This window comes from Eucyclogobius newberryi, unplaced genomic scaffold (genome assembly GCF_026437365.1).
Source record: "Eucyclogobius newberryi isolate DKJ021-1_F unplaced genomic scaffold, fEucNew1.0.hap1 SCAF_11, whole genome shotgun sequence".
Taxonomy (NCBI): Eukaryota; Metazoa; Chordata; class Actinopteri; order Gobiiformes; family Gobiidae; genus Eucyclogobius; species Eucyclogobius newberryi.
In genome coordinates this window covers 19,548,023-19,572,582 of record NW_027315735.1, presented here as the reverse complement: position 1 = coordinate 19,572,582, position 24,560 = coordinate 19,548,023, and the positions used below count along the sequence as shown (strand labels likewise).

At 38.6% G+C, this 24,560-nt stretch overlaps 7 protein-coding genes and 1 non-coding gene across 9 annotated transcripts in view; 4 read left to right on the top strand and 4 right to left on the bottom strand.

Annotated features, from left to right (window-relative positions):
* Positions 1–2,726, bottom strand: part of macrod1 (mono-ADP ribosylhydrolase 1) — a 102,001-nt gene extending 99,275 nt beyond the window's left edge. The window contains exons 1-4 of the mRNA XM_072437665.1: positions 2,497–2,726; positions 2,305–2,444; positions 1,804–1,896; positions 1,609–1,713 (exon numbers count right to left, since the gene is read on the bottom strand). Coding sequence (XP_072293766.1) covers positions 1,609–1,713; positions 1,804–1,896; positions 2,305–2,444; positions 2,497–2,711 — 553 coding nt within the window. The 5' untranslated portion in view covers positions 2,712–2,726. The remainder of the gene's footprint in view (positions 1–1,608; positions 1,714–1,803; positions 1,897–2,304; positions 2,445–2,496) is intronic.
* Positions 2,727–4,253: 1,527 nt separating this feature from the next.
* fermt3b (FERM domain containing kindlin 3b) lies at positions 4,254–9,085 on the top strand. Its single transcript, XM_072437664.1, has 15 exons — positions 4,254–4,333; positions 4,739–4,863; positions 5,336–5,569; positions 6,116–6,232; positions 6,369–6,537; positions 6,597–6,699; positions 6,779–6,886; positions 6,973–7,107; positions 7,204–7,250; positions 7,341–7,465; positions 7,631–7,737; positions 7,816–8,037; positions 8,118–8,242; positions 8,320–8,461; positions 8,550–9,085. The coding sequence occupies exons 2-15, from the start codon at positions 4,740–4,742 to the stop codon at positions 8,727–8,729; spliced, it is 1,938 nt and encodes a 645-aa protein (XP_072293765.1). The 5' UTR covers positions 4,254–4,333; position 4,739; the 3' UTR covers positions 8,730–9,085.
* A 68-nt stretch (positions 9,086–9,153) lies between these two features.
* Positions 9,154–11,015, bottom strand: trpt1 (tRNA phosphotransferase 1). The gene is given in 7 exon segments (XM_072432263.1): positions 9,154–9,188; positions 9,269–9,379; positions 9,457–9,513; positions 9,594–9,771; positions 9,860–10,029; positions 10,138–10,219; positions 10,877–11,015. Coding segments are annotated over 7 exon segments (681 nt in total). The 5' UTR covers positions 10,925–11,015.
* Positions 10,599–10,700, bottom strand: LOC140354856 (U6 spliceosomal RNA). Its single transcript, XR_011926001.1, has one exon. It is a non-coding gene; the product is annotated as a U6 spliceosomal RNA (small nuclear RNA).
* A 12-nt stretch (positions 11,016–11,027) lies between the features above and the next one.
* zbtb3 (zinc finger and BTB domain containing 3) lies at positions 11,028–13,983 on the top strand. Of its 2 annotated transcripts, none has more exons than XM_072437661.1 (3): positions 11,028–11,163; positions 11,701–12,452; positions 12,531–13,983. In XM_072437661.1, exons 2-3 carry the CDS (start codon positions 11,704–11,706, stop codon positions 13,486–13,488), a joined length of 1,707 nt encoding a protein of 568 aa, XP_072293762.1. In that variant the 5' UTR covers positions 11,028–11,163; positions 11,701–11,703; the 3' UTR covers positions 13,489–13,983. The 2 variants fall into 2 exon arrangements, with proteins under 2 accessions (XP_072293762.1, XP_072293763.1); XM_072437662.1 differs by having other exon boundaries at positions 11,062–11,145.
* On the bottom strand, positions 13,648–15,153 carry rnaseh2c (ribonuclease H2, subunit C). Its single transcript, XM_072437663.1, has 5 exons — positions 15,137–15,153; positions 14,826–15,003; positions 14,031–14,143; positions 13,841–13,960; positions 13,648–13,756 (listed from the first exon to the last, which is right to left on the bottom strand). The coding sequence occupies exons 2-5, from the start codon at positions 14,977–14,979 to the stop codon at positions 13,736–13,738; spliced, it is 408 nt and encodes a 135-aa protein (XP_072293764.1). The 5' UTR covers positions 14,980–15,003; positions 15,137–15,153; the 3' UTR covers positions 13,648–13,735.
* A 1,305-nt stretch (positions 15,154–16,458) lies between these two features.
* LOC140347024 (seipin-like) lies at positions 16,459–18,523 on the top strand. The gene is made up of 8 exons (XM_072433339.1): positions 16,459–16,854; positions 16,923–17,001; positions 17,078–17,221; positions 17,300–17,323; positions 17,540–17,674; positions 17,764–17,861; positions 17,975–18,104; positions 18,175–18,523. The coding sequence occupies exons 1-8, from the start codon at positions 16,610–16,612 to the stop codon at positions 18,220–18,222; spliced, it is 903 nt and encodes a 300-aa protein (XP_072289440.1). The 5' UTR covers positions 16,459–16,609; the 3' UTR covers positions 18,223–18,523.
* Positions 18,524–19,094: 571 nt separating this feature from the next.
* On the top strand, positions 19,095–23,514 carry LOC140347016 (inositol-trisphosphate 3-kinase A). Its single transcript, XM_072433327.1, has 7 exons — positions 19,095–19,808; positions 20,261–20,345; positions 21,260–21,473; positions 21,888–22,092; positions 22,168–22,269; positions 22,963–23,034; positions 23,140–23,514. The coding sequence occupies exons 1-7, from the start codon at positions 19,119–19,121 to the stop codon at positions 23,368–23,370; spliced, it is 1,599 nt and encodes a 532-aa protein (XP_072289428.1). The 5' UTR covers positions 19,095–19,118; the 3' UTR covers positions 23,371–23,514.
* The last annotated feature ends 1,046 nt before the right edge of the window (positions 23,515–24,560 follow it).

Sequence of the window (24,560 nt, the reverse complement as noted above, 5' to 3'; positions counted from 1 at the left end):
ACTCTATTCAAGTAGATGGAAGTATTGAAGTTCAAGTAGCTATTTAAAACATTAAGAGTAACACAAAAGTATTTCTGTCTATTAATGTTTTGTTGTAAGCCACTTTATAATATTATATATATATATATATATATATATATATATATATATATATATATATATATATATTTATATATATATATAATATTGAGGGCAATGAAGTTTATTCTATTCTAGATATATAAAATGTACTTTCAATGTGTTATTTCCCACCCTGCTTATTATGTCATAAGGCGCTGGTACAGCTGGCAGCCCGGTGTAAACGCTCTCTCTTCTTTCTCACACTTATTGTGCTTTATCTCCTATATTTTGTAAATATAGTTAGTATATTTTTTCTATTTTACTGTACGATAGGGACACGCGCTGGAATAGTTTTTTAATTCAACTGTTTTTGACTTTTTTCGGCTGGATTTGAGCGTTTTTCGTTGCGTTCGTTGTGTTGTTGTGACGTGAGCTAGCTCCGAGTGAGCCCACCAGCCCCCCCCCCCCGCGCCCTCCGGCCGCGCTAAAGTACGGCGTGTCGTCGGTACACGTTTATATACACGTTTATATGAAAGAGGAACTTCACGAACGATCGGGACACGCACTGGAATCGCTTTAAATTAACTTGTTTTGACTTTATTCGGCTGGATTGAGTGTTTTCGTCGTGTCGTGGCGATGTGTCTTGGCTCTGAGTCCCCCGGCTCCGGCCCCGCCCCCCGGCTCCGGCCCCGCCCCCCGGCTCCGGCCCCGCCCCCCGGCTCCGGCCCCGCCCCCCGGCTCCGGCCCCGCCCCCCGGCCGGCTCGTACCGCGTTTCCACGAAGGAAGAACTCATGAAACTGCGGAGAACAGTCGTCTTACCCGGAGATCGTCACGTTATCCCGTCGCAATACTGACCTAACCTAATACTGATGTGCAATTCTGTCGTATGTGCAATTACTGTGAAATTCATGTGCAATCTATGTGCTGTCGTGACACATATTCATGTGCAATTACTGTCGGGATCACATGCAATGGTATTTATTTATTTATTTATTTGTCTATGGGAGTTTTTATTTATTTATAGGAGATCTTCTACTGAAAGTGTTTTTCAGACTTCCTATAAGTGATCTGTTCTTCTGGATCTACCTCTGTATCTACCTGCGTTGCACCAATGAAATTTCCCCATGTGGGACAATAAAGGATTATCTTATCTTATCTTATCTTATGTTGATTATCTTAATAATTACAAACTTGAACATATCACATTGAAAACTTGAATCAGGAAAATGGGCAGCCAAACACTGATATAAATACAGATTGAGCTTTGGTAGGAGTTGGATCACAGAAGCATATTAACCTATAGCTCTGTGCTCACATGTAGCAGAGATGTTAGTGGTGAGATCCATTGTTCACCGAATCAATTGTAATAAATCTAAAGTCTTCTCATATGTTTTGGTATTATTATTATTTTTTATTATTAAACAACATATTAATTTGATTTTCTGTTTAATTTGGCTATGTAGGCTACATCTGTCATGTTGATTGTTAAAATACCCAATGTCTATTATGTTGGTGTGCAAAAGTACACTCATCTGTAAGATCTTTACCTGCATTTACAACAGCATCAATCTCCAGAGTAGTGATGTCTCCACTGAAAATCGAGATTTTCTGATCTAACTTCGGGTTCCGTGGGTATCGACTCTGCTCTGCACCTGTATAGGCAAGAATACAAATTCAGTACAGACCTACTCTGTTATTTTGAAAAGCAAAGTCATCACAATCAATGATCATCCATATTTTACCAATAGAAGGAGTCCACACTGGGACATCCTCCAACGGCACATATTTTGAGGTCCGATAATATGGACGTTTATCCTTCAATGACAGCAGGAAATCTGAAAGAGAAGATGGGCAGTCATAGAAAAACACTGAAAGGTGTTAAAAACTCAAAAGGATTTGATTCACTGTCAATAGTGAGCAGTGAATGTTATTCATTCGTTAAACAAGTCTGTTCACTATTCCACAAGTATTTCATTTTGGGTTCATTTGTTTCATAACAATCACTTAAAGAAAATATAAATCAACAAGTAAAAAGTTTTCTTCTGAAGATGATCGTAGGCGAGAGAAAACTCAGAAGAGGCAGTCTAAAGGTTCTTCATCTAAAAGTGATGCCTTAGACCTCTGCACAAAGGTTGGAAAGACAAAAATAACACACCACAATACAAACAGCTATAGAAAACCTAATACAACAATCTGTGGTTAAGTGGACCTTCGTTGTATTTTAGGCTAATCTTGTCTCTCACCCTTGGTTTCTGTCCAGTTCTCCTCAGCAGAGTTCAAGTTTACTTTCAGAGACATGGCAGAAAACGTCCCCGTGTGAAGAGACGAGATCAGGGCTGCGGCGCTGACCCCCAGAGCCGTGCCAAGGGCAACTGTGCCCAGCCTGTGCCCGGTGTGCCCCCCCCCTGCCGCAGGGCCACGGGAGCCACGGGAGCCACGGGAGCCCTCCTCTCTGGCACGACTTCCCTAAAACAGGTGTGGTGGAAAACTTCGGCGCAGAGTCTCGGTAAAAAGGCCAGATACGACGTGTGGCTGGAATTATTTTTAGCTGACGGGAGGCTCGAGGAGTTAAAATGTGCATAAACTTGACACGGGTTCTGAGGGAAGCACCACCGCAACGTGACACCAGGGAGGGGATCTGCAGTGCCATGCCCAAAAGCACAAGATCCTCCAGCGGTATGGACAGTACAGAGAGTCTACCGCCGGGTTTCGCTTTCTTTTTCTAATCAAGGCGGTTGGAGTTGGTGTGCCATGTTTGTTTTGGTGGATTGTACCAATTGGTTGAGGGGGAGCTCTTCAAATAACTTTAAATGACCTGCAGGCTGCAACTGTGTATGATATTTTTCCAGAGGCAGCGAAATATTTTCTAAGGAATCAATACATATATTCAGTATCCAGAGTAAGATTGACCCTCGTATCGGTCAGATCACGACAGCAGATCCACGGATGGAACTGACTCGTGGGGTTTAGTTCAGTGACCGCGGGAAATTATGAGACTGCTACAAGATGGAGTTCAGTGGCTCCACAAACTTTTTTCCCACCAAGTACCACCTTGTTAAAGTCTTATACTAAACATATTACAAAACAAACCTGGACAAAATTGGGTGTAAATATTCATTCATTCATTTTTTTTTCACAGCTTGTTCCCGTCAGGAGTCGCTAGACTAGAGCATTTACCAGTGATATTGAACTTTGGGCCTTAGGTCCATCCTGGGCAGGGGCCAGTTTGTCGCAGTGTAAAACACAGAGGCCGTAGACATAGAAGTTTTTATGGTCTATGACATGACACACACACACACACACACACACAACCCTGACTATCATGACAACCATTCACTCTCGCATGCATTCACTAGGGGCAAATTACTAGTTGCCACACATGCATGTGTTTGGAAGGTGGGAGGACATGAGGCTCTAACCGCTCTGCCACCATGCATAGGAATTTATCCTATTCAAGGTCTAAAACGTCCGAAGACCCAACAGCTCTTCCAGAGAAGCCTTAGTTTCACTACTCCACCACAATGAAATATACCAAATATAATCTAGGATGCTAATCTGATGTCAAGTGCAATGGAAAAAGCATATATTTGGTGAATTTCTCAGATCAGATTTTTAATTGCACATACAAAACAGGCTATTTATACCAGCAAGTCATCCAGGCTTTTTCACACAAAAGAGTGATTGTGGTATAATTTATTGATTTCTTCAAAGCCTTTAAAGCAGTATATATTAAATATTGTATGACGTGATTAAACTAAATAGGCTCATGTTTTGTGCAATATATTTGTTGTTAGTTTGTACAATATGTACAATAAGCCTACTTTATCTTTGTGGCTCAATAGTCATAACCTTTGCAAGAATATTAATTCTGCTCTCTTCTGTTTGTTTATAATAAATAATAATTAACATTTTTTATTTGTATTTATTTATTTAAGATCTCACTGAGATCTAGTTTTCCTGGCCCCTGTATAAACACATTATAACTATATTATGACCCTTGAACACAGGCCACTATAATGTGTGCTTATCAGCATCACTCATGCAGACTGTCAGTCAAAAGTTGAGAGTAACACATTTCCGCCTGGCGGAAACTGACAAACACCAAAAAAGGAACAAGCCTTTGTGACAAAACTGACACAAGCAATTTACAGACCACAGCCAGCTTCCAGAGAGTTAACAACTTTTAAATTACACCAATAGCACTTGAAGAAGTCCTTCAAAGATTCTGACTGCAGAAACAACATACAAGGTGGACAATCGACTCTGACAAGTGTGAGTACGTATAAGAGCATGGGTGAAGAGAGGACACATGGGGGAGTCGGGGACAAGGGAAGGGCATGTGTATGCTACAACTTTATGTCTACTCAGTGCACAATTTACCATTTAACACATTGTTTTTGTACTCTTAGACCTAGATTTACATCATTTTTATATTTTTACATGGGGGCAGAAATTCAGAGCTATATAAAAAAGATACAGGCAAGGGCGTTGTTGAGCTACATAGTCGGTCAGAAAGAGGAACAGTGTGTCATTTCTGACAATAATGGGGAGTGTCTATCAGACCGGACAATTCACCCCAAAATGTGGAGGACACTTTTACATTAACTGGCCTGTTGTGTCGTACTTTCTTGAGCTGACTGGCACATTACGGTAGTCATACTGTACTTGTTGTTTCAGGATGGCGGTGTGGGACTTGTCAGTCACAGTGGAGGACTTGGGTGCAGATGCTCCTCCTGTTACTCTCAGTGTGACCTCTGACCTGCATGTAGGTGGGGTCATTCTCAAGCTAGTTGAAAAGACACGTGAGTCTCAAAACATTTCTGACATTATTTTACATTGGTGATTTTTTTTTTTTTTCATAGAAATCAAAGGAGATAAATGTTTCTTGGAAGCAAACACTTTTAGAAAACCATTTGTCGAATTAATTGGAACTCACTTTTTATTTATATACTTCCTGTAAGAAAGGATGAACTAACATTTTAATTTACTGTATCCCGTTGCTCCTGAGATGAACAACTGAATGTGTGATTGTGTGTGTCCTGCTTATTGCAGTGTACTATATATGGAACACTGACACATTTGTATTTTTGCATTGAGGAAACTTACATTGATACATTTATTAACACACTACTACTAAGGTAATGTTAATTTAGCTACTAATGTACCCAGTATAAGAAAAGTTCAACTGTAAAAAATGTATACAGATATTTTCAGAAAAGTATAACTGATTCACATAAAATTATTTTTGTGGTACAATATGTATGTTCTTTGCAGAGATCCAACAGGATTGGTCTGACCATGGACTTTGGTGGGAGCAGAAGCAGAAGTGGCTGCTGCGGACAGCCTGGGCCCTGGAAAAGTATGGGATCCACGCTGATGCTCGACTCGTCTTCATGTCCCAACACAAGCCCCTAAAGCTGGGCCTGCCCAACGGCAAAACTCTGAAGCTACGGGCGTCCTTCTCCAGTCCGGTCTTCCAGACTGTCATGGGCATCTGTAGGATGCTTAGTAAGTCTTCTGTGCATGGTTGTAACTTAGCTAATATCACTGCAAAGACAATCCACACTCTGCATCTTCTTTATGCTGTTATCTAAACTTTATGTTCTTTTCTACATGAGGCTGAGACAACAACTGGAAAACAGACAAATGTAGCACTCTAATGTGAACATAGATTTGCAAACACACCACTCAAATATTGGTGTAAATTAGGTTTGTATCTTCCAGTATTCGATATAAGGTATGACATAAGGTATAAGGTAATATAATTCAAGAGATAAAGAAATGCTAACCTTAATATAGCATTGTCCCTTAAATATGGACTGGTTTGTACGACACACTGAAAAAATGTTGTTGATAAACTTAAATACTGTAGAAAAAGCTTCAGTTGTAGTCATCTGGACTCAGTTAGACAAGAGTCAGATCTAACTGAGTCCAGATGACTACAACTGAAGCTTTTTCTACAATGGAACACGCCTGGACGAATGAGGGATTACACCGACAAACTTAAATACTATTATAAATCTTAATTTTAGAAATGTTTGTCTGTTTGGAAAGATATTCAGCATCCAGAGGAGCTCTCATTGCTGCGTCCGATTGAAGAGAAAAGGAAAAAAAAGGACAAAGACATAACAGAAGAGCTCTATGACTTGACCCAGGTGCCACTTAGTGCAGGTAGGCAGCAGCCTTAATTCTTTATAATGTATTATTTCATTTTGCTGTGTCTATCTTGCCACATAAGCTTAATACAGAATAATACACCCATCTAACACAATGCAACCATACATAACCTTTATGAATGACCTTACAGCATCGCGGCCATGTATGTATAATGGTATGCCGGCTCACTTTGCTGACTCGGCACAGATGGAGGCTGTGTACAAGATGCTGTCAGTGACCCAGCCTCCTCCAGCTCCTGAGGTGGTGGCCAAGCAGTATCGCCCGGCAAGTGTAGTGGATAAGGCCCACATCAATGGCAGGTACGTTCTCTCATAGACAAGAATATATACAGTATGAGTTACTACTGGGTCTATTGTAGGTGGCTGGACTCCTCCCGTAGTCTTCTGCAGCAGGGAATACAAGAAAATGATCGGCTCTGGCTTCGCTTTAAATACTTTGCTTTTCATGAGATTGAGCCTAAGGTATCATATTGAACTGGTATTGTAATTTCTCTAAACCGTTTCTCTTTTACAAATATAGACTTTGATATTCCTTTTGCAGCATGATGTGGTCCGCTTAACACAGCTGTATGAACAAGCTCGATGGGCCATTCTCCTGGAGGACATCGACTGCACAGAGGAGGAGATGATGTTGTTTGGTGCTCTTCAAGTACAGTTACTTTTCTTTGCTTGATATTCCTTGCAAAATATCACCACTGGCACTCACGTTCTCACTTTGTTCTCACGCTGTCGTAGTACCACATCAATAAAGTTACTCAGTCTGAGCCACAGCTGTTGGCCACCACCGCTGCCATGGACGATCTGGAGTCTGCTCTACAGTCTCTAGAAGTCAATTTAGAGGGAGAGAGCAGCTCTGCCTCTGAGATGCTGGTTTGAAATACATTTATTATTTTTTCTGTTCTAATTATATGCCATTATACAGTGCACAAATATAACTAAACCTAGTACTATTAACATGTATTTCAGGATGATATGACAGCACCCGAACTAAACGATTATCTGAAAATATTCAGGCAAGTATCACAGTTTACTCTAAATTTCTAATCCACATTGTGTAATAACTTAAAAAAAATCATGTACAATATTTTCACTGAACATTACAGACCCAAAAGACTGACACTTAAGGGATTTAAGCTGTACTGGGTTAAGTTCCAGGATACATCAATTTCTTATTTCAAGAATAAGGAAGAACGCTTTGGGGAACCTATTCAACAGATCAACCTCAAAGGTAGGATATTTATTCAAGTTTTGGAAGTACTGAACTCCTTTCAGTAAAACATCTATCTGCTGTATGAATGTTTCTCCTTCCCAATTTCCTTGAAACAAATTAATTACTTACTGAAATAAGTAATAAATGTCACAGGGGAATGCTAAAATGTACTTTATTCTGAAGGTTGTGAAGCAGCCCCAGAGGTAAATGTTGCAGCTAACAAGTTCCTTATCCGGCTCTTGATTCCATCACCAGAGGGCATGAATGAGGTCTACCTACGCTGTGAAGATGTACACGCCACATGTATTTCTATAATGTCAAATCTAGTCTCACACGTTACTTAAAAAGCTCTTTTTTACACTGTATAGGAGCAGCAGTATGCACAGTGGATGGCAGCATGTCGACTTGCCTCCAAAGGAAAAAGCCTGGCCGACAGCAGTTACCAGAGTGAAATCCAAAGCATCTGCTCCTTTCTGGCGATGCAAAAGACCAACTCTGGCTCCCATGGCAAAACGCCTTCTGCAGATGAGAGCATTAATACATACAGCTTGGTCTCCCCACGCTACCATAAGAAATATAAAGCAAAGCAGGTAAATGCCAGATATGCTCAGAATAATTTATTTTACAATATTTGTACATGTGTGATCTTTTATCCTAAACCTCCATGTAGCTGACTCCTCGAATCCTTGATGCATATCAGAATGTATCTCTTCTCACACTGACTGATGCAGTCATGCGCTTTCTGCAAATATGGCAGTCACTTCCAGACTTTGGCCTTTCATATGTTGTTGTCAGGTATATACTGTTTAATAGATTTTTGTCTTCAACCACATGACACAAATTTAATTTAACTTTTGGTTTTAACTTATCAGGTTCAAGGGTAGTAGAAAAGATGAAGTTTTGGGGATTGCACCCAACAAACTGATAAGGATAGATCTGGGAATTGGAGATGTGGTCAAGACTTGGCGTTACAACAACATGAAACAATGGAATGTAAACTGGGACATTAAGCAGGTAAACACAGGGGTGAAATGTACCACTCAATATTTTGTTGTTTCCTATTTGTTCCTATTTCTTTATTTTATTTTTTCTTTCTTTTTAGATGGCAATTGAATTTGAGGGAAACGTTAACATTGCCTTCAGTTGTATAACCGCAGACTGCAAAATTGTTCATGAGTTTATTGGGGGCTATATCTTCATGTCAACACGCAGCCGTGAGAAGAGTAATACACTGAATGAAGAACTCTTCCATAAATTAACCGGGGGCCACGAAGCCCTCTAAAAGTGACTTTCCTATAACTCCACGACCAATGATAAATTTGTACAAAGTCACATAATCCAAGGACACAAAACAAGTTTGTTATTATTGCGTAAGTATATGATATTGTGTGTTCATTATCCAGCTGTAACCATGAATATACTTGAGCAATTACTTTGACAGAATAGAACAGTCAAATGTCCTAGTACTTTTCTTTGTTTGTGTAAGATAGTGTTATGTAATATCTGCCATTTGTAAACAGGAAGTTTCCAGTCAATTATCTCGCCTCACATACAGTGTGCATGCAGATATCAGAGAAGACATGTTTGTATTTTCACATTCTTTGTTCCCATTTATTTCAATATAAAATATACACGGATGATTTTTTTCTACCACAGCTTGACTTTTGGGAAGTACAACCAGGTTTGTACTTGAAAACAATTATTCGTCAGTTCAGTTATGATTGTAATTGAAGCATGGTCCCTAAAACACAACAGCAAGCTTAGTTAAGAGAATTAAATAAAACTAAGTATTTTATCACAATTTCAAAAATATTTTCTCACTTGTAGGCCTCAGTCTTAAAGCACGGCTGAAGTATTTTGGTAGAAGTTTTCCCTCTGTGTCCCCAGGTGTCAACAAAACACCATTATCCGACCAAAAAAACTGAATACAATCTGCAAAAAACATAGGACATAAGCAAGAGAGAAAATCTGCAGGTTGGAGCATCTTGTATAATATACCGGTCATTTACCGGAGAGAGCTTTAGTGACATCAATAAATATAGCCAAGTCACAGTCCTTTCTCATACCTGGAGAGTAGTAGCACAGACAAATGTTTGAGCTTTCGAATGGAGGTTCAGAATTTATAAGTTGTACATTCCACACTTGCCGCTAATGACACCATCATCTCCTGGAAGCCCTGGTGCCAGATGAATATGAGTCCTCTTCAACCGACTTAGCCCATGTTGCTGTATCGAGGTCCAATATCGGAGATAAGAGCCATGGACAGCCTCAGAAGGACAGTCTGGAGAACCAGCCAGAACAGGCTTGAGCTCAAGATCTTTCACCTAGCCACACCAAAAAGACTAAATTAATATCTTCTTCAAAACACCCATTATTAGATGTTTCAAGTATTTAGTATTTATTGTTTAGAACCTGAACAGAATGGCCTTGATTAGCACGGATTTGCAAGCACCCGTTCTCTGGATGTGGTTGTAGTTTGAATCGTTGCTTGTCATTTGACTCTACAACACTTTTAACATCATCCAAAGACCAGGAGTGAAACTGAGGGTGAGCCAGAAGGTCCTCCACGTAGAGGAATCCATCTGAACAAAAGAATGAGGAAAACAGTAACATTAATGTGTTATTCCTAAAATGAATCTCATTTAACAAGGGAAACATTACACCAAAGTTTGTTTAAAATCATACTTTACCTGTATTCATTTGAAAACCCATCTGATTTGCTCCATGACGAAGAGCATAAGACAAAGACTTGGAGAGTTGAACATCTCTGTCCTAAAGGAATGCAACATTACAGAAGCCTTCAAATATAGATCCAAATATAAAATGACTTGACCAAAACAAATGACCTTTGATTGTGATCAGAGCTGGTGTCAAAATAATATTACTCAAGAAGTACAAGTAATAGTCAAAATAAAATACTTGAGAGTAAAAAAGTAACAACTGAAGTGTAATTGTAAGAGCAACAATCAGGACATAATAGGATTTAATTAATTAAATGTGTTATTTTCAAAGGATAGACCACAAAAACTAGAGAACTGAATCATATCTGAAGGACCTGTGGAATTAACACACATGTTGAAATGGTTTAGTAAGTTACACAAAATTATATATATTATAATGATATATTTATATTATATCATTATAATATAATATAGTTATAGAACCAAACCTTTTCACTCGAGTCATCCGTGTGCAGGGGCCATGCTAATCTCTGTATCGTTCCAATTTTAGTATATGTGTATTGCTGTTAATCTGTAAAATGTACAACCCAAATTGGAGTAGAAATAAGGTGCTAGAATATTAAAACAGCACCAAGAAATACAAAATGAACAAGCCACCTGATAGTGTTGAACAGATATTCAGCAAACATATTGAAAGTAAAAGTGCTGTCTTGATTTCTCAAATGAAGAAGAGATAGACTTTCCTTACCTGCCCACAAGTTTTCCTCCCTCTTCCTTTTCTTCTATCACTGTTCATTTAAAGGTTATCTATTTGTCCGTATATCGTAAATAGACAGTGAAAAAGCTAAAAATAAAGGAGCAGTGTAGCATGGGGTTTAGTTTCACACTTTACACATGCTAGCTGTTGTTCCCGTTGTGTCTATCCCTGGCTGTAGATGGCGCTGTAACGCGAGAGAAGCCGCAGCGTCCGCAGAAGGAAATCAAAACTTCCGCTATTAGCTCCATGAAACATCAGCGGTGAGAATAAGTATTTATGTACGTAATCTGATCATTTTACATGTGTCTGCTGGTTATTGGATCAAATGGGCGCTTTATATGTAGCTGTTATAACATATTCGTCAAATGTGATAAATATTCGGCGCGAAGTTTGATTTTTGCCACTGGTCTAGAAGACTGCTAGCATGGACAACCACCCATTATGTTTTATCTGCGTATTCACATAGATCTTAAAACGTCAACCAACAGTATATGGTATTGCATGTCCATATTTGAAACGAAATTGCAAAAAAACAAGTTATAAACCCTTGCTTCAAGTGACATCACAACAAAATTAGACCCGTGTAATTGAGATGAGAGAACGATATTAATCATCACTATAAAAACGTATCATCCGTCATTGGGTTTACTTTATAATATTTCTCATGAAAATGCAGTAATATTTGTCTATTGCCTTTGTGGCATTTTCAGATAATAAGGAGTCTGAAAAATCAAGTCATAATAATTTTCTCTTGCAGGCATAATCCTGACTGTTAATGATGTTAACGCCAAAATTAATTAAAATTCTGTGTTCAGATTATGGAGTTCCCGCAACATTCCCTGCAGCTCCTGTCAGCTCTTTGTTCTCAGCGCCAACGTGGATTTCTCTGTGACTGCACGGTTTTGGTTGGAAACTCCAGCTTTGTGGCTCACCGAGCTGTGCTAGCCTCATGTTCCCCTTTCTTTCACATGTTCTACTCTGACTCTCCAGGAAACAACAATGAAAATGGCTCCAGCGGCTCTGTTACTCTCGACAGTGACATTGTTACAGCCCCTGCTTTTAGTTTACTCTTGGACTTTGTTTATGAAGGTGTATTAAAGGTGGAAGAGTCTCTTCCTGTTGAAGATATACTGGCTGCTGCCAGTTTTCTTCACATGAATGAAGTTGTAAGAGTTTGCAAGAAAAGACTACAAAGACGTGGCCCTGTAGCAGAGGCAGATAGCACACGTCCTGAAGAAAGCTCTGGTGTTACAAAGACCCTAGCAAAGGGAAGAGAAGATGGTCATGGACTAGTGCTAAACTCTGACAATGTTACAGCTCATTCACAGGTTTTGCTTTCAATAGACAAAAGTAAGCAGGATCACGTTAAGGTAGAGCGCAGAAGTGCAGAAAGGATATGTGAAGGACAGCTTGAACCTTCCCAGAGCCCTGATCTTGCTGATACCACCCAACCAGGCATGGGCATCTCGCATTTGCCTCCCAACAACCACCTTGTAGGTTCACACGCCCCTGAAAGTCAGCCTCAGTTGGGCTCTGTGGGCCCATGTAGCACCACAGAGGCACAAAGGTACCATTTTAGTTCATTTGCAAACTACAGTGTTTTTATTTCTAATATTTTATGTGTTTTTTTGTTTACTTACCACAGCAATAGCCAACAGCCTTCCTCATCATCTTCGTTGATTCCAGCGGCCAAGGTTCCTGGGTGTTCAGTAGTTTGGCTTCCCGGATCAGACCTGTCACCCAGTCCCCATGATGTCGTCCCCAGACCATCCCAGGACTATGAAACATTTAAGACACACCCAGAAATAAGTGACAGAGGTGTTTCTTGGGGAGGAGAGCAGATATCAATGTTAATTCGGACAGCAACAGTTTCTTCACATTCAAAGAACACAGCAGCATCACAGCAGCGAACGCTTCAAAGTACAAGGTTAGAGCAACACCCAAGCTCAGAAATGCACGTTGATGCAGCACCAAAACGTCTGACTGAGCCTCAAGAGGATCCTGAAGATTTATTACCCAAAAATAACTCAAATGTGGCAGCAAACATAGCTGGTGAAAATGTATACATAAAAGTGGAAGCCATAGTTATTTCTGATGAAGAGCAAGAAGAGGAAAAGGAGGAAGTACGAGAGGTTGTGATGGAAGTGGAGGATGACTTTGAAGATGACAGTCAACAAGAAGGGCTGAGGTCCCAGTATAACACTACTGCTCACTTTCAGCTTCCAGATTATTCATTCCCACTCTCCCCATCTGATGCTGGTCCGTCTTCCCAAGGTGGCATTCCTTCATCTACAGCACAACCCGAAAGTGCAGTCTACTTCCAGGAATTCCAAGACTCAATAGGAAACTTTGTGGATGATGTTCCAACGTGTAGCGTCTGTGGAAAGACGTTCTCTTGCTCATACACACTCCGGCGTCATGCTATTGTACATACACGTGAACGCCCATATGAGTGTCGCTACTGCTACCGGAGTTACACACAGTCTGGAGATTTGTACAGACACATTCGTAAAACCCATGACAACACGTTGCCAGCCAAACGCAGTAAGGCTGACGCAACTTACATGGAAACGAACGTGCCCCAACCTCCTCCATCTGTCTGAACAAATATGACAGGCTACTACATTGTAATGATGAATCCCTATGGTCTATGTAACTTTTATGGAATGTAAACATTCAAATTTCTTACAACTGTCAAAATAGTCTGATGTTTTTTTATTCCTACATTAATATTTTGAGATGTTACAAAAGGTAAAAACCTGTTTTTTATTCAACCAAACAATATGACAGTTTTGTAAATTATAATTCAGTCACCATTAGCGTTACCCATTTGTCTAGACATTTATTTAATCAATCTACTGGTCCATGTATCTGTAATAAAACAAAAGTAGTGGATGTTTGATTAGTATTCAGTGTGAATTTTGTCAACTCTTAATGGTAAATTTCTGTACGTACTGCCTCAGCTAACTCAGGCCAGTCCATTGCCCTCACAATTGTATCATCCGAGCTGGGAGGAGTTTCCAGATTCCAATATGTCAGCTTGTCAAACACAGATGTGACTCTGACTGTTCTGTCCTAAAAAACAAAACATTAAATCAGACAGTGGCATGATTTATTCCATTTCACTTCTAAAACACAGGATTACCTCTTCCTCTGAACCCGGCCTGTTGACTTCTTTCAATACAAGGCCAGTGCAACGTTGCGGACAGCTGACCTCTTGTCCTTTTAGCTCTCTGCCCCTAAAGGACACGGTCTTCTCTGTGAAACAAATTCAAAGAAACAACACTTAATCGATCTGTCATAATGTTTTAAAGGTGCAGTGAGTAACATTTCTGTGCTCTGGAAAAGATTATCCTTTCCTCTTGAAGTGGTAGTTACATTCTGTTCAAGTGCTTTCGTTAAACATGTTAAACACTATCCGGTCAAATATATGTGAATAGAGTAAAAAAATAATTTCTCAAGAGATATTGTTGTCTCTTGAGAAATTATTTTGTTATTAAACAATTCAAAAGGATAGAAATGCCGTTCAACTTGTTTAAGCCATATAATTATGTAGCATCAACATACATTTCTAACAGGTTATAACTGCTATCCGCCAAGTCGAAGGGTAATTAATCTTGGCAATTTGGGCCTCAAATTATTTCCCAGTTTCCCAGTGGAAGGGGCCGTTCAAGAGGTATTTATCATAATTACCATAGCACATGAAGGCAGCATTATCATGGATCTATTAGATTATAATTTCTCAAAAACACGCTGACAAACATACATTCTTAAAGTGAACGGGCTCGCCTCTCTATAGATCTGACTTGTAACTTGGCCGAGTGGCATCACTGGAGTTGTTTGATACCATTCTGGGGAACATGGTGAAGCAATACTATCTCCACCAGAAATGTTACAGTGGGTTTAATGCAAGGCATGCAGCAGCCTTTACGTTCAATACCAGGTTTGTGGTCTTTTACAGTGGCACAGAAGTACTCCATGATCTGTGCTGGCCCGTTGTGCTCGAGCTCACAGGGCAGCAGATGGACGGGGGCGCGCTCGGCCTGTCCAGACGCAGGGAGCTGAAGTTGGATCACGCTGCTGCTACAGGACATCGTTCTGCTGCTCACAGCTTATACCTATGTGCAGCACATCAATAGAGAAAAAACTGTTAGTTTTGACCAAATAAATAGACAGACTGTTGAATATGGTAATAATTATTACAACTACTAAATGGGTTTTACAAGTAATATAATAGATCCATGGTTTTACCTTAAATCCCGGAGATTGTTTCCGTTTAAAAAAATGTCCGGTCAAAACTTGTTGCTGTTTCTGATTGGTCCAGGCGTCTTCTTTGACTCTGGGTCATTTGGCGGGTGTTTCTCATAATGTAACTCAATGCCGCCACTTAGTGGATGTTATATAAGTCGCAGTTGTTGTCGTCATGTTTCTCTTATGCCAGGAGTATTTTTCACCGAGGGCAGCATTTTGAAACTCATATGGAGCAGAGGGCCACATACAACCAATGAAGTGAATGATTCAACATTTTGCATTTTGACATAGTTTTATGTTTTTAATAAGATATTTAAGCATTTTAATCATTAATATTTGAATGTTTCCAATTTTACAGTAAAAAGCAACTACTTTTTGTTGTTTGGGCCAATTTAGAAGGAGGCCTGAGGGCCACCAAAAATTGGTCTGAGGGCCAGTAAAGGTAAGTTTACTGTAATTTACTCACTGATACTGAGGTCATTACTTTGGGCTGCCAGCCATAGTAGTGTATAGAGATTAAATTAGAAAAGGAACAACAGTGTGTAGTCAAACACACTGTCTAGCCCTTTGGGCTATAAAAGTTGTGTTCTGTGTTTTAGGACAAATTAAGCTGGAAGTTTCTGCACCTTTGCAGTTGGCTGCCAGCCGCCATTAAAAGCAACAACAACAACATTTATAGAACCAGCCTGGATGATAAGATGCTGTTTTTAATTGACCCACTGTTAGCACAATGACACAAGTAAGTTTGTTTGCATTAAAGGTGGACCACATAACTTTTCTATTGAAGGTCTGTCACCTGCTTTACTCCTTGGATATGTTATTTCCTTTACTGGAATGTTCCAGGGTATGGTATCTAATATATCTATCTTGCTTCCATTAATCTACAGAGATTATTATTCCTTAAAAATGCATGCATTTTTTCCATGAGCATGGTTGTCTTTCCACAGACCTTTAACTTGGCCTGTGGGTGTCATAATGTCATGTTATGTCATTGTCTTCATGGAAATACACAAGGTTGATGCCAAGCTGTGGAACCTTTTAGACAAAGCAATAACATCATGGAGACAAGAAGATGGTGCGCCCTTCACCAGAAAAGTTACATAGTGCATATCATTTCTTATTGCCTATTAAAAAAAATGAAAACCTGCTGTCATATAGCACAGAGCAAAATACTGTGCCCTTAAACACAAATTAACCAATAGGCTCAAGCTGTATAAGTAGTTATGTGGGGGATATGGGTTTTTAGAGATTCTTATTTCAATTTGTTTGTGCAGTTTTAATGTTGCAGGCAGTTCAGCATCATTTGACTGCTGCTTGTGAGTGAGATTAGCTGCAGTGGTGTTACGCTGCTCAGTGCTGTGAATGAGGCAGTCTGTCTGTGCCCTCATTGCTTCATTACACATACTGTATTTGTTGCTCACTTACTGCTCCGTTGAAGGCTAACAGATTTTTCTTTTACAGACCACAGTCTTTATGGAACGTGAAGGCCCATTGCTGTCATCCGAAGAAGTTGAATCTCCCATAAATCGAGTGGTATTCAAGATTCAGAAAAGTGTTTCCATGGCGATATCACAGGCCCGTCAGAGAATTGTGCAGGGCTTTGTGGTATTTTCTGTCACTTTCTTTTTGCTATGGATTGCAGCCTTTTTGTACGGAAGCTTCTACTACTCTTACATGCCCAAAGCAGCTTATTCTACCCCTGTGGACTATTATTACAGGTTGGTCCCTCATAATTTACATTTATACACTTATTTTTTCTTATACTTCTAACGTTGTTTCCATTTAGAACTGACTGTGAACTTCCAGGTTCTTTCAAGTGCTCACACCCTGTGGCAAATATCTCTTTAATGAAGAACAAGAAACATGTACGTATCTTGTCATAATACATTGTTTTTAAATAGATAGTTTATGTTATGTGAGAGGTTTTGACTGCACACACAGGTGTTAACATTTGGGCAGTCCTATCGACTCTCTTTGCAACTGGAGATGCCTGAGTCTCCAGTCAATCAAGAAATTGGGATGTTTATGGTTAAAGCGACTTGTTTTTCACAAGATGGAGGGCAGGTTGCCTCATCTGCCCGTGCTGTGAGTAACTGCATTTCCTTTGGTGTGTTTTAGTTATAATAGAAACAATAGCTAAAGTACATTGTATTTGTCTTACAGCTGTCTGCTTCCAGTTCCCATTTTGTAAGTATTGTATTGATGTTGCATATTTTATACTAAATATTGATAAGACAACAAAATGTATTGATGATGCAAAAAAAGTTTAATAAAAACATAATATTAGTGTTTCCAAAAGAAAACGCTTCTGCAAGATGTATCAGTTGTAGAGGTTTTCAAAACTGTAGAATTTTAAAGTAAATTACAGTTGCAAGTGTCTTTATCTTGTTATTTTGTTGTCAGGGAATGCTGCGATACCGCTCAGATCTGGTGAAGACTCTTGAGACAGTGCTTCTATTTCCTGCTTTTATGACAGCGACTGCTGAGCAGAAACAAGTGCTTGAGGTAGAGCTCTTCTCAGAATACACAGATGACCCGGTGAGGGATTCAGTATTTAAATCTTTGGTTGTACTTCATTAAGGGTGTAATACAGTATTGTTACATGCATTTTGTCTTTCTACATGTAGTATGCTCCTTCAGATACTGCCATTATTGAGATCATGTCCAACAAGGTGCAGATCTACTCCTCTCGACTCGTCATTAACGCTCACTTCACTGGTTTAAGGTAGACCATTATCTATTTTTTATCAAAAACATGTCTGTATTCTGTTAAGACTTACCAAACTTTAATATGCCAAAATTACCCTCGATTGACAATCTTCTTTCTTTCTTTTTCAGATATTTGTTGTTTAATTTTCCACTTATTTCAGCTGTGGTGGGTGTCTCCACTAACTTTATCTTTCTCAGTGCGCTCTTTGTCCTAAGTTATCTGAGACAGGTGTTGAAACTTAGGCAAAAACCTGAAGAGGTATGATTCTAATGAAATCGTAGTGAAAGAACTATGAACTTGTTGTTGAAACTGTTTTTGTTTTTTACAGCTTACCCCGATCAGTCCACAAGCAATGACACAAAGGACAATGCTTTGATAATGCAACATATTAACAGATGAATGTTCCTAATATCACATTTTCTGGTCTTAAAATGAGGCAGTACATTTAATAAAAGATTCAACTGAGCTGTAGGGTTGCTGCAAATATTGACAGAAAAAAGTCATACTGTATCACAAAATATCAAGCAGCTACATACTCATATTTCCTTTGGTATAATTTTAAGATCCTCCTAATATATAACCTATATCTATAATCTTGTAGTTTATTTTCAGCTAATAGTAATATGCAATGTTTGGTGGTTCTTTTGCTTTAAAATACTTGCTTAAAATCTGTTAAACTTGATTGTCTAGCTTCAAACATTCTTTGCTCCTGCTATAATCCAAATTAACTTTTGTTTTTTCCATTAATATTACTGATGATGATTTTGTTGTTTGTGTGTTTCAAGAAAATTACGATATATTTCTACTCTTTATCTTTTATTTTCTTTGAAAATTAAAATGCAACTAAACATTTAATGTGGTATTCCTACACTGTATTTGATCATTTATTGCACATACATGATTTATGTGGTTTTGTCCGGGCATCATTATAAGCCATTGTCTTCCCAGGATGTCCTCTCTGCCTGAAACATCACTATCTCTGGATCAAGCTGTGGAAACATAGCGTCACTACATGCAAAACACAACACCAATAGCAATAGTCTGGGGACTTGTTTACAATACCAGTCTTTTCACATTGCTATCAGGTTGACAGTTACAGGTAAGAGCAATATTCTTTCACAATATTAATTTGCAATAAGTAAGAGTTGTGTTGTGCTTATTTCATTTGGTTCTTATTCAATATTCACAATTGTGTGAGATCATGCAGGTCTGGTGAAGAAGCGAGAGAATGGAGGAAGCACTTTATTGATAAAACAGCCAATAGACTAAGACATGATGGAGACAGATACAACTAACAACCAAACAGCAGGTAATGACTTAATGGACGCATTGTCTGATGAGATGAAAAATCATCTTTTGGTCAGTAAAAGGTCTTCGAGTGTTAAAACGTTTTCCAGACCTATACTTCAAGCCACAAAAAGTTTTCCTCCATACAGTCAGTGCATCGGGGGACTGGGGCAAGATACAGAAATGGACCCAGACTCTAATTTTGAACAATCTAATCGACAGAATAATGCAGATGCTGCTGTTAAAATGGATAAAACCAAAGACAATACTGTTGAGTTGACAGATAGATGTATGAACAGTGTCATGAAGGGCACAAGGAGATTAAAGAGAAAGGATAGATTGGAGGGAAGATGTGAAATGTGTCCGGAGGAATGGGAATGTATAAAATGCCTACGGAGTAGACGAGCAGAAAAACATGGCATCATCCATGAGGCCACAGCCTCAATTGGTGAAATGGAAAAGTATCAAGATGACAAGATGATGGATCAAAAAGGCCAAGAGATGTCGAGCAGAAATGAAGACATAGGAAGGTCCTCTCCACATCCCATCCTGTCCAAACTTCTGCACTCGTCCACGTCTTCATCCTGCTCCTCCGTCTGTGCCTCGTCCGGAGAGAGTGATGAGGTCTTCAGTGAAGGAGAAGGTGCCGTGTCCAAGAGGAAAAAGCTTAAGAAGGTGATTCATGTATAAATGTTATGTACAATTTTAATTTACTAGGTCTTACACTTTATTTTCAAAACTATGTTTCCCAACTGTGGTGCTAATTATTTGCATGAGATGAAAAAGACCATTGATAGTATTATATTTGAATAATGTTTGCATGCCTCGCTGCTACTTCTACTACTCTTCAGAGACAACAGTAGCAGTAGCTTTAGATGTTGATGGCTGTATTTTTCTTTCTTTTGTTTTTACACTGACCACATAATTATTTTATATAGAAACTCTAAGGTTCACCCCAAGATGATTACACTATTAGATATGTTTCTTTATAAAAATCATAACCTGATTAGGCCTGAGCCTTTACATTTGCACAATTAAACATGCTCAAACATGTGAGATCATCCTTTTGTTGTTTTGAGCTACAGCTTTTAAAAGTATCATATTTGAATGTTTCTTCTTTGCCCCAGTGTCGCTCCTGGAAAACCTTTTTTACCATGATGCACTGGTCACTGAAGAGGCAGAGCTCCTGGGTCCAGTTGGCTGGACATCAAGGCATGTAAAATCCACTCAATATTTCATATAATATGGGATCTGACAGTTCCAAACATTTCCCAGTTTCAAATTTTAATGTTAATTAATGCAGGGTTATGGACAATCATAAACTTTACCCTTGTGTCCAGATATTAAATAATTATGTTCAAACATTTTAGTGGATTGATAACCACATTTGTTTGTTATTGCAATGTTTACATAAATATTATGCATATACATTTTCAAGATAATATCCAAATGGACAATTTTGGATCTCATTATTAACATTGACAGTTTATCTAAGTATGGAGTTGGAGTATGGAGGAAAATGCTAAAGGGACTGCTTGAACATTAGGACAAGGAGCTTGAGGGTTCTGCACAGTTTCTAGCTGGATATATGGATAAACAACAGAGGAAAGTTGTTGTGGTTGACGTGGCAATACTAAGTGATGGCAACGTCAGGAAAAAGGAACACAAGAAACTGAAGAGATACCAAGGGCTCAGAGGAGCTGGAGAAGGTGTGGAAGGTGAAGGCAAAAGTGGTGCTCGTGGTCATCGGAGCACTCGGGGCAGTGACCCCCAAACTGGACGAGGGGCTACAACAGATCCCTGGAAAAAACATCAGACATCTCGGTCCAGAAAAGTACAGTTCTAGGAAGAGCAAAGATACTGCGCAGAACCCTCAGGCTTGCAAAAAACATTTTACGGTCAAAGTTTTTTTTTATTTTGCACAGGTCAGGAGGCGTGCAGTAAATTGTTGAGAGTCAGATTTGAACTCACGACTGCAGCAATTGTCCCATCAAAGAGGAAAAGCATGATTTGAGATATAAATAGTTGTGCTGTTTTAGATATACTATGGCTGCATACATTATTTTAGATATATATTTAGCTAAAACTCATTAAATGTAATTGTAACCTGCATATTTTCTGAACAGGAAACTTTCAGCTGAGTGATGGGGGTGAGGTACTCAAGCTGTACAGTGAAGTTGAGGCTACCTGTTTGGACATTTTAATGAAAGACCCTCTGAGGCCTTTTGTGCCACAGTACTATGGCCTGGTCACCAGAGGAGAACACTGCTATATTCGCCTCGAGGACCTGCTGAGTGGTCTCAGGAGCCCGGTTATTATGGATTGTAAGATGGGAGTCAGGTGGGCTATGTGTTAATTAGTTGTTTTCAGATTCTAGCATGTGATCATGTCATATTACCCGATGGAGGGGGGCTAATGATAATAATAATAATAATAATAATAATAATAATAATAATAATAATAATAATAATAATAATAATTATTATTATTATTATTATTATTATTATGTGTTTCAGAGTGATGAAAAAATTAGCAATGTTGCCATGGCAATCAACAATTCAAATCCAAATATTGTATCTTTTAAATTGTAAAATGTGCTCAAAATTGTGCCTATATAAGCAGGAAGCTGAAACCCATGAATAGGCCCCTATCTTCCATCTGGAATTATGACATCGTCAAATAGTAGAATGTGAAAAACCTCCTCAACCAATTTCCTATGATTTGAAATGTGTGTTGTTGTTTATTTTATGTCAGAACCTACCAGGAGGAAGAAGTAATGAAAGCACAAACCAGACCACAGCTGCGTAATGACATGTATCAGAGGATGGTCAAAGTGGATCCTTCAGCACTGTCAACAGAGGAGCATGCTCAGATGGGAGTGACCAAGTGGAGGTATCTTCACTGGAGGGACGCCTTCAGCTCCACCTCTACACTGGGCTTTCGTATTGAGGGCATCATGGTATGAGCACAGCCATTCAAATCTATTTTTCATTCCACGCATACATTGTGTGTATTTTTTTGTTTGTCTTAATAGACGAAGGATGGACATATTCGGCGAGACTTCAAAAATATTTTGACTTTAGCTCAAGTAACAGAGACTCTGCTTTTCTTTACCAGAAACCAATTGAATGTCCTGGTAAGTCACACAGCATATTTTACTTATTCATATTACAATCTGCACTTTTAGCCTACATTTTACCAACGGATGGAAAAACTAAAAAGAATAATAATAATAAATTACTAAAAAAAAGCATACAGTTATTAAGAAATCAGATTTATAAAGTAAGAGTAAAAAAAGTATTTGGCGATCATATACAGTAGAATACATAATGTGTTAAGATTGAGAACCATCCAAACTTTTTTCACCAATGGCCGCATTTTGAAACTTATTCGGAACAGAAGGCCACAAAAACCTGACAATGTTGAATTTGTCAAATGGAAAAGTTAATCATTTGAAATTTTGCATTTGGCATTGTTTTGATGAGCCTCCACACCTTTAATAAGACTTGGAACATTAATATTAGGTTGGCATAGCATCAAAAAATATATTTTTTTTTTTCAATTTTACAGCAAAAAGTACTACTTTTTGTTGTTTGGACCAACTCAGACCAATAAAGCCCCAGGCTGTAGTTTGGACGTACCTGGTTTATAGACTACCGGTACTCATATGTTAGTACTCAAATAATAATTTACATTATGTCAGAAATCTATACACTGAGAAGTAGGCCTATACATAATCTTTAAACAATTACTGTATAGATGTAACCTCTGCATTTTCCCACACTGGCTTACTTTTAATCAAGGTTTTATTGTCACAATTCATTGACAGAAAGCATATCATTCAAGACTCCTGGCCCTAGAGGAGTCCCTGAAGTGTTCGCCATTTTTCAGAAACCATGAGGTTAGTTATGCATACAATTCATTACATTATTATTGAATTTGTGTGATTAGATTCATTGAATAGTGAATGACGTCTGTCTAAAGTAGAGACATTTTACTTTTTTAGATAATTGGAAGCTCTCTTCTCTTTGTCCATGACCACAGCAATAAGGCCTGTGTTTGGATGATAGATTTTGGAAAAACCACACCTGTTCCAGAGATAAGTGAGCTTAAACATAATGTGCCATGGACTGAAGGCAGCCGGGAGGACGGCTACCTCCTGGGTCTCACTTCTCTCATCACCTCACTGAGCCAGGCCATAAGTAAAGCCTCCTGGCAACAAAAAGAGGACGACTGACTGTGGTGACTCAGCATCTGATGTTCAGAATAATGCATTATGAGCGCATCTATGTGCATGTGGCATGACAGCATAAAGTCTATGTTGCATAAAATGTTTGTTATTTATATGGAGTCAATCGAATAAAATTATGTGCTTTTTAAATGGTTAGTCTATGGCGGTACTTCGCAGTGGCATCTCACTGGAGAGCAGCATGTATAATGGAGGAGCCAAATAAGTTTTTAGACTTTCTGAAATCTCTAGCATAAATATAGAATTGATATAAACAATGCAAGGAGCCTGTGAACAATACATATGTTCATGATAGCATTTAGATTTTAAATGTGGCTAAATGAAAAACACAAAGGTGCTCAACTAAATTTAACTTCTGCTTCACTCCCCAATCCTATAGATACAGAAAATCATTATAGGAGTATTCCCACTTTATTTCAAAGAAACTGTAGATCTGTTATTGTTTTGTAAATTATTAACTGGAAAAGAGTGGAGGGTTCCCAAAAGGTTCCTGATAACAAACAAGGTAAAAGAAGTCTCACATAAAATTATTCATAAATATAATCCTGCAAAAGAAGTTTAAGAGGGACACTGACATAAACCGCTCATTCTGTGGAAGCCACCCAGAGACCATTCAGCATCTTTTCTGAAGCTGTTCTTACTCCACATCATTTTAGAAGGACTGTTATTTGCACAAAGGTAAATACATAGTAACCAAACACCTTATTTTAAACATTTTTTATAATCATACGCTATCTTTAAATGTATGTGGCATGTCAAGCAACAAAAGGGCTATAAAACAATAACTATTTTGTACTAATTACAAATTATTTTAATGTGTGTACGGCAGTAATGTACCCCCCTGGCATAGAACTTGTGTAGCTTTCTATATTATGTATTTTATTGAATTATTTGTTTATAAAAAATTTATATCAGATCTTCAAACAGAGCATTTTTGGTATTGGATTGAAACAAACACTGATATCGTCATAGATCAATTAGATCAATGTAGAGTCATACTGTCCATGCACAATAAGGCCTATTATACACACGCTATCTGATGCAGGTCATATCAAACTGTACGTTTAAACTTAATAATTTTAGACCTTGTCATATAGGCTAGACATAGTATTACAGACCTAGTTTGTATTTTGTTGTCAGGGGGAGGCAGATATATTATTTGGCAGCTGATATAAAAT